General features: G+C 35.4%; 1 protein-coding gene across 1 annotated transcript; it reads left to right on the plus strand.

The window, feature by feature from the left end:
• On the plus strand, positions 540 to 1,514 carry LOC110392659 (taste receptor type 2 member 40-like). Its single transcript, XM_021384938.1, is given in 1 exon segment — positions 540 to 1,514. A coding segment is annotated over 1 exon segment (936 nt). The 3' UTR covers positions 1,476 to 1,514.

Below are 9,592 nucleotides of genomic sequence, written 5' to 3' on the forward strand. Positions count from 1 at the left end.
ACACTAGTCTCTTCAAGCAGTTTTTAGAGATTTCAGGAGTTTGTGTACACAATTTAGTTCACTCTATACTTTCTGAATATATCTTACATTTCTTGCATTTTCTGAGACAGAAATGTTTTTTTTTCTACTCTCGCATATGCATATGGGGTGCAATCCTGACATGAAAAAGTATGCAAGCATTTGGTATCTTCTTTCTCTCTCATACATGAATTCAGAGGACTCTGTGAAAACTGGATTACAATATAAACTTAAAAATGCATCTGAGCCCTTTAAAGTCAAATTCTTTTCCTAATATGAAAAGACAGTAACAGAATCCTTACCAAATTTGCATACTTTGAGATAGCAGCTGGGCTGTTAATCATCAAAAGATGTAGAATAAAATAAATATTTATTGACTTCATATGAGAGTTCCTCCTCTGAGATAAATAGGTGATCATGTGATGAGAACATCTAGTTGGGTTTAATATTACTTAGCATGTCTAGAGCTTTCAGGAGCCTATGAAAAGCTGAGTGAAACTCGTGAGTTCTTAAGAGCTGTGATGTCCAGTTTATTTTATTCTTTTTGTCTAGTAATTGCTATAATTGAGTCAGTGATGGGACTTTTAGGAAATGGGACTGTCTTGGCTGTCAGTTCAACTAGTTGCATCAGGAGCAAAATATTGTCCTCTTATGATATGATTATAATCTGTCTGAGTTTATCCAGGTTCTTTTTGCTGTTCTGGATGATGCTGGATTTATTCCTAAGTCTTTTTTGTCAAGCCTCCTATTATAAAGAAAATTTATTTGTAACTGCCAAGATGGTTTTTATATTTCTGAACTCTTCTAGTTTTTGATTTGCTGCCTGTCTTGGTGTCTTCTGTTGTATCAAGGTTGCCAGTTTTACCTAGTCATTCCTCATCTGGCTGAAGCAAAGGATTTCCAGTCTCATGCCCTGGATGCTGATAACATCATCTCTTTTTTCCCTTGCAACCTCTCTTCCTTTCTTCTGGGATAGCAACAACACACACAACAACTTCACTACTCCTTTAACCATGACAAACTCTTCAGAAAGGATAGCGACAAGGAAAACCAATATAATTTTTTTGATCCTTCTCTGTAATGTTGGTATAGCTTTGCCTTTAATAATGTTTCTTTTTTCAAGTATCCTGCTGATTAGATCTCTGTGGAGGCACACCAGACAGATGCAAAATAATGCAACTGGCTTCAGGGATCCCAGCTTAGATGCCCATATTGGTGCCATCAAGTTAGTCTTCTCCTTTCTCCTCCTGTACATTACAAACTGTATTGCTTTGATTCTCATTTTATCTGACACTTTCGTACCTTTAAGCATTGAGGAAGCTATGTGTGTAGTTGTTGTGGCTGCCTGTCCTGCAGGACAATCTATGGTCTTAATCTGGAGCAACCCCAAATTTCGAGAGCTGCCCACTAGCATTTTGCATCACATAAACTGCTGTGTCAGAGCTAGATCCAGTTAAAAGACCATGGGCTAGCCTGCTCTTTCCAGTTTAGATCCAAATCAGTTAAATTGAAGTCACTGTAGTTACGAAATAATAGAAACATGAAAAAGTAGATTATAGCCTCAAACTGGAATCATGAAGAAGCTGAGATGATATTTTGTTTGAATGTGATTCTTATGATAAATAATTTTCTAAGTAAGTTTCCTCCTGTTTTAAAAGACAATTGCCTGTGGAATATAGGTATTGTATTTGTTGTATTTTCTTCAGAAATCACCATTGTTTGTCCGAGCAGAAAAAAACAAGGCTAAGACTCAGGCAATAATGTAACCTCATGAGATGGTTTATGTTCGGGTTTACAAATCAGGTCGTCATTATTTTAGTAGAACAGACATGCTTAAGTACAGCCATGCTCAAATTTAATGTATGAATATGAGACTTGAAGGCAGATTCTGGCAAGTACAGGGGCCTGTTGAGGAACCAATCTGGGAAATGCTTACCAAGTGTTTTTGACTGCTTGTTGATTCTAAAAGTGGAAGATTCGAGTTGATTCAGTAAAGAATGACACAAACCTTTTGGCTTCCTGTGATCATTGAATTGGTAATCAGCATCTGTGTTCCCCCCAAAAAAGATGTGCTAGCAAATTCTCTAAAGTGTATGATTAGGAATAACAGGAAAAAGATTTTTCTTAATATCAAGCTTTTCTGAAAAATGAATTTAAATGTTAGTATTTCATGTTTTGCTATGGATAATTAGCTCCTCAAATTCAGAATCATTGTGGATTTAAAAGAAAACATTTAAATACTTGTCATGAAACTCTTTAAATGCTTCTGGAAATTAGAACATCTCCATAAATTGTCTCACTTTTCACAAAGGTTTGTCCTGTAATACTTTTCTACACAGGGATTCCTTTGGCTTTAGAACTAAATTGCAGTTTCCTTGACAAATCACATATTTGTGAGTCTGAAACACAGCACGTAATTTTTGCACTAGAACTGGAATTTTATGAACTTTTTCAGATGGAGTGAATATTTGGATTTCGTATGTGGCTTGAGTCTTCTGTTGTGATTAACACTGGACTGAGTCCATTCTCTCATATAATATCTGGTTGATGTCTCACAGTCAATATGTTTGAAGTAATTATGTGTATTTTGTGAGTTTGCACTGAAATGTGATTTTTTTAAAAAACTTAAATCCAGATAAAGTTTTTTTGAATCCAGATAAAAAATTATTTTTCTTGTTGTATATCTTCACCTTGCAACATAAACTGGTTGTACAGGTACCAGTAGTGGCTTGCAGGTGGGTTTTGTATCGTATTTAACATAGGTAGTGAGAATTCAAGATTGTGGCAATCACACCATTGTTAGGGAAGCATCCATGAATCACTGTTGTTTCTAGCTTAGCACCATGAAAGCACACTTTCAGAGGTTTGGTCTATCCTCTCTCCCCTCTGTCCTGTCCATTTGCCAGCCTTGGGGAAAGAACCTCTGATCTGTCTGAGAACAGCAACAAGCAAGACATATGAGTATGTTTAACCCATATCATAAAGCAGATATTTTGTCCTGCTCCAAGCCAAGTTATCAGTTATGTAGCTGCTCAGCAGGACATCCTGAACAGGCTCTATCACATCAGTTGCCTTTCTTTTCACTTTTCCACTAATGCCTAAACTGCACAAGCACAAACAAGCTAGTCATGTTACTTAGTAAACATGACATTTGAAAGAGATTCCTGTGTTATTTTTCAAACTCTTCCCTCCCAAGATTTCTTTGCATTGTGTTAAGTAAAAATATTATCTGTGCATCAATATGCATCTTGGAACCTCAGAGGGAAAGTAGATAGAATTACTGGAAGGCAACTTTCTCACAGACTACCTTCTAGTTCTACCTTTCTTTCTGTAATTCTGTAATCAATTAACTTATTGCCATACGCACCTATACTACCTAGGAGTACTGCCAGCTGTATGCAGTAAAGAAAATTGGGAAACAAGATAAGTTCACAGCTCATCCTTTGATAACACTATCTTAATTAGATTATATAAATTATGTAGTGTTGTAGTTATTTTCATGGAGAATCCAAAAAATATCAAAGATTTTCTGAGAAATTGCTGCAGTTTAGTATGAAAAAGGAATGCTAGCACTTGAAAAAAAGTTCTTTTCCCATAGGGAGATTTTTTCTGTGTTTCTGTAAGTTGCTGGTTTAATTAGAAATCTGTCTTTTGGCCTAAAGAGCAACTTCCTCGTAAACTACCATGTGATGTGATTTTGGTTCCCTGAAGGAGAATTATTATACATCTGCAACATGATGCAATCTATATTTTAGCAAGGTCTATGATAAGCCTTGAGATTCCTCTGTAGAAGACAGAATGAAAATTACTGATGTTGTACTACATGGATCTCTGGACTGTTGGATACTGATGATGCAGAAAAGCACTGAACAAAATTATTAAGGAAAGAAATGATAGTCAGAACTTCAATTTTGTGGTAATATCCATATAGTGTATTAAACTAAAATGTAGATCTTTGGTAAATCATAAAATCTTTCATAATGACAAAAAAAAATATATCAGAGTCATTCAGAGAAAAGCAGGCAACGACGTTCATTTGTTTTCTAAATCAGTCTGGCCTCTTTTCCAAGTAATGAAACAGTAATTTGATTGTACTAATTAGCTTAGGCTAAGAAATGCAAAAATGTTCAGTGAAATTGACAGATCACAACAGATACTTCTCTCATTTGCATGCCCATAAATACAGCTGGAGTTTTCGAATCTGAAATGCTGGAAAACATGACACCCTACCAACAGCAATTGGTACAACTCCTTCCTTGCATGCCTTCATGAAATGGACACTGCGTACACACCAGCACATACATGCACGTGTACATATCAACACCCAATCATCTTACGTGATGGTTCTTTGTACCTCTGCCAGCGCACATGAAAATGGAAGGCATAGTTTCAGCATTAAACTGGATAGCTATTTATACCAAAACTTACATCTTTTCAAAACACAGGTTTTCTTCATTAACAATTTGTTTTCTTCCTTCTTCATGTGGCTTAATTTGTGGAACCTTATTTTACTGTTTATTTAGGCAAATTCAAAGGTTCGCTTTGAATTCATCTACTGTCCTTTTACTTACGGAGTGAAACATCTTAAAACAGTATTTTTCTTGCATGAAGGGGGATTAAAATGATGACACACTTAGTTTTTACATTATTTTCCTCTATCCTATGAAGTAGAACTCCTTTCTTTTTTTGACATCTGGAATGCTATACTAAGCTCAGACAGGAAAAATGTAATTTCAGTTATTTCCAAGTTGTTGCAAAGTTTTATGCTGAATGAATATAGATTACATTGTGCACAGTCCATAATGATAGCATATATGTGTTTGTGAAAGCTTAGGAGCAGCTGACATCAGTTCCTCCAAGAATGCTGTAAATTTCTGGCAGCATAAACACAGTAAGGGTACATCTACAAGTATTTCTAATATTCATATTGATTTCTAAACCACTTTTTTAAGGGGCAGAAAAGGAGATCTGAGTAAAAATGACATCTTTCCCACTAAAAATGTTCATTTAAACATAAATTGCCTTCTAGTTTTTGTGTGTGTGTGAAAAGTTGCCCTGAAAGTATGTATTTTGCCAAAACCATTGTCTGCAGAAATCACTTCTTTAAGACTTCTAAATTTAAACTTCTGCATTCATACATAGGTGTTCAGCTTCAAAAACAGAAGTGACAGACATCATATTTAATGGTATAAGAGGAATTAGCTACCAATTCTTTTCCAGCATGGTTTGAACAAAGCCTAAGAAGATCACACTGCATAAGAGTAAGGCTCGAAGTAACTCACATACTCTAAAGGGAAGAAAGAAAGCTGAAAAGGAAAACAAACAAGACACAAATTAAGTGCAGGACAGAAACAGCAAAAGAGTCAGAGCAAAATAGATTATTATATGACTGATTGTGAGTACAAGAGATTAGAAATCAAAAGGAAAATTGTTAATTGGTGGAGATTCTGCTTTTTGTAGTGCTCTGTATTATTTTTTCTCAGCATCTGAGTATGTGTTTCTTCCCTAGTAATGTCAGAGGTAACTGCATGTTTCAACTCCTGAACAGACAGGATTGTCAAAGTCTTCACTGTCTAACATTTTCCATTCAAACAGACACAGGAGAATTAGGACACATTTTATTAGTAACTCATGTCACTTCTCAGTGGATTGGTTCTATTATAGCAAAGCCAGGTCATCTTCTGGAAGAAAAGCAGTGAGGATAACATGTTCATAAATGTCCCAAATGCTTCAATAACAATATAGCCTCTCTTAGGAAGCATGAAAGCAAGAGAAGGGCACTGAATTATAGAAAAGTTTCAAACACCTATGGATTTTTCCTGCTCATTTGAAAAAAAAAATGATTAAAAGTCTGTATTTTTGAGGAAATCACAGGTATTTTTTTGTTCAGGATTTTTAGCAGAGTAGTTTAGCCTTAGAGACACACCATAAATGAGGCAATATTTTATATATTCTTGTGTTCATTGTACACAAACAATTCTTAACTGTTAAGTGGATGACTTGAAAATACACACACACTTTTTAATGCATCCAGTATTTTAATTAATAACTGAATGCAAGACAATCTTTCAAATTGCTTTGAAAATCCTTTGTACAGTTATTATCTAACTGCAAAATTAATTGCTTTTAATAATTTCTTACTGTAGCTGGTATTATAATTTCACCCTATATTTATTTATCTTTTCTGACACTTTGAAGATAATTTCCTAAGTCTGAATAATTTTAGCTTTGGAATTTGTAGGGAAAACTTTTATAAATGATAAAATAAAAGTTTATGTAAACCATTGTAAGTCCTGTAATTTCTTCTGTCAAGGAACACTGTTATGAATTAAACTTTTCAGCATCTCATATCCAAATGTACAGGCACACTGTATCTCTGTGGATTTTTCATGAATTTGTACAAGTCTGCATGAGAACAGTGACTGAGAATTTGAAAATAAGAGGACTGCAGTGACTGCTATTATCTAGTGTAGCTCATCTTTACTAATGGGCTAATCAAACCAATCAAGAACTGTGCTTACACTCTGATTACAGCAATAGCTCAGACATGGCAGGGTTTCAGATATTACAGATAGCTACATATTTAGGAGAAGGTTACAGAGGAATTTACCCAAAAAACAGTTTTACCATTCTCATGTGTGGGCAACATAATGTAAACAGATTTGCTATTCTTGAGGAGTAATTTTTTCCCTTTCACTGACCTGAATTTGTAAAAACTCCGAGGTGCCCATGATCCTGACAGAAATTTGTAGGGCCTCAGCCTGCATAATCATATATGCAAATGATGTGAATTTGGTCTCTTCGTCTGATTATTGTTGCACTTATTCACATTTTTGTGATAGCCAACAGTAATTCGGCCTGAACTGTGGTATTACCAAACATAAAAAGTCATAATTCTGCTGGAAGCAGCAATCACGCTATTTCTGCAAGCCAGAAGAGGACTTAACTCTCACTATTTCCTTGGCTATAATGCTGAAAGAAAGCCAGATACTAAACAGAGGTCCCAAAAGCACTCAAAGAAGCTTGTAAAATTTTCTAGATGCCGTGATGTATTTGAAGTTTATTTGTGCCTAGAACTTCAGTTCTTCAAGTACCAAAAAGTGCTCTATCTTATTTCTTACTTGAATTCTGTAGAGATTAAATAAAACCGAGGTAAAGCAGTACATACATTTCCTATGCATTATGTTTGCCCTGCCCATGCCCAGCATAAATCAATAGAATTGAGCAGCTCCAAAGACTTAATCACAACTGCCTTATTTTCATTCAGTTAGTAGGAGAGAAATGCGGTTCTCCTCCCTTTCCTTGTCTACCATCTAGAATACTTCTTCAAGGGGGACAACCACAATTTAATGTCTTCTTCAACATAACATGCAAAAAAAACATTCTCAGAATTTTCTTAACCTCAGGATATTTACTAACTCTGAAGGGAGTTGACAGAGGAGGAGGTTTTCTCCACTCACTTAGTAGGGATCCTTCATTGTATAACACTAACTGGACATAGCAGAGAACATAATTACCATTAAGTAAGTATCTTGAGCTAGGAGAGCAAAGTCCTTGTTTACAGATCCTTTTCTATCCATGGATTATTAGTTTTACATGAAACATTTGCTGGACAAGAATCCAGTAGGAACTGGGGAAAAAGTAAAACAAAACAAAACACCATAACAGGTGAAACTCTACATGTAGAGATTTAAATTTCTTACTGGGAATGTGATGTCATATTCATGTCTGAGTTACGCACTCTTGGCCTACGTTTTTCAACAGAACAATCCTATGTGTTCTCTGATCTTATTTAGGCTACTGCTTCCCTGTGGGGATCACCTTGTGTTACCAAATCAATTTCTTACAAGAGCCTTGGATATTGATTTTAGATAGCTCTGCTGTACTCCAGGGTATTCAGTTCATCATAGGCTGTTCAGCTGCCATTTACAAAACACATACACAGATAAAAATTAACTGGCACAGCTTGCAGTAATTTATTTCCTGTTCTTTCTGGGCACAAGATGGAATTATACAGAAAGATGATATATCGGTTGACCGCTGAAAGATTTAAATTATACAAATAGGACCTGCAAACAGCTGTTCACTGTAGTTTGCATCTCTGTGTTTACTGTCTGGGCTTCTATAATCAAATCAGTCTTCTAATTAGCAAAGAGAAATAGAAAATAGTTCTGTATCTTTGAGGCTTTCTCAGAGTTCTGGGCTCATTAACTTAAAAGCAGTACTATCATCCTGATTTTAATTTGTTTAATACTTGTATACTTATGATACTTATGTGAGAGGTAGTAAATAAATTAAGAGAATGTGTTGAAAATATATATAAATATTATATATATGTTGTATGTAACATAAAAATATAATAACCTCATAGTTTGCAGTGTCTCTGTGATTACTTCCACAAAGACAAATATATACACCAAATTCTGCTTCTTGACATCTTTCTGTCTTTTTCTTTTATTTTTTTTTTCTTTTTTAACCTGATTTGGACTTCATTAAACTTATTTTGTCCCATAAAGTGGATGGGCATATCCTTCTAGGTTATGATTCACACATGGCAACAAATATAACTGAAGTAAATAAACAGTTCATTACAGAGATGGAAATGAAAAAAAATCAATTATCACATCAGTATAAGCTAGTAACAGCTTTAACTACATTACATCAGTCAGATAGATTTTAAATGATTTGCTAGTATTTCTGAAGAAACTAGGAGAGAGATGGCTAGGATACAAGTATGGAAGGTCAAAGAGTCGGTGTTGAACAGAGAGAGGTTACCTGTATCTGGAAAATCAGAAAAAAAAAAATGAAAGGTAAAATACTTATAAAAGATTTATTAAATCTAGTAAAAATATGAATTATAATTCCAAGATATAGTGGAGCCCAGAACTGCACACAATATTAAAGATGAGTCTGCACCAATATTAAATTTAGCAGGAGAATCATCTCTTTTAACTGGCTGGCTGTGCTGGCCACCAAGGCATACTGCTGTCTCCTGCTAAGCCAGCAGTCACCGGCACCCCCAGGTCCCTGACTGTACCTGTGACTGGCATTTACATGTACTTGTAACATCTGGCATTTTCCCTTGTTGCATTTCACGCAGTTTCTGATTGCCCGATGCTCCAATCTATGTAGGCACCTCTACAAGGCTTTTCATCCCTCCTGAGAGTCAACAGCACCTCCCGGTTTACTATCGTCAGTGAACTTGCTGAGGATGCATTCAACACCTGCATCCAGACCTTGAAAAACATTGTTTTATATTTTTGTGTGTGTTAATTGGTTTTATTTCTATTTTAATTTTTAATATCTTTATCTATTATTGTCAATTAACCCAGGACACAGCATATTTTAACAACAGTTCCTTCTACTCCCGCTGAACTTCTGAATACCTCCTTTTATCCATGTGTGAGTTGTGAAGACAGCTTTGTCTCCAGCACTACAGGGAGTGATGATTACAAACTTCTACCTCACAGGAGACTGTTTCAAGTGAACAAGAACATGAAAGAATATGTGTTTAACTTGATCCCCAGCATGGCCAGCATCAGCAGCCTCATGTTAGTGGCCCTACTGCTCTTCT

This window comes from Numida meleagris, chromosome 1 (assembly GCF_002078875.1).
Source record: "Numida meleagris isolate 19003 breed g44 Domestic line chromosome 1, NumMel1.0, whole genome shotgun sequence".
Lineage (NCBI taxonomy): Eukaryota > Metazoa > Chordata > Aves > Galliformes > Numididae > Numida > Numida meleagris.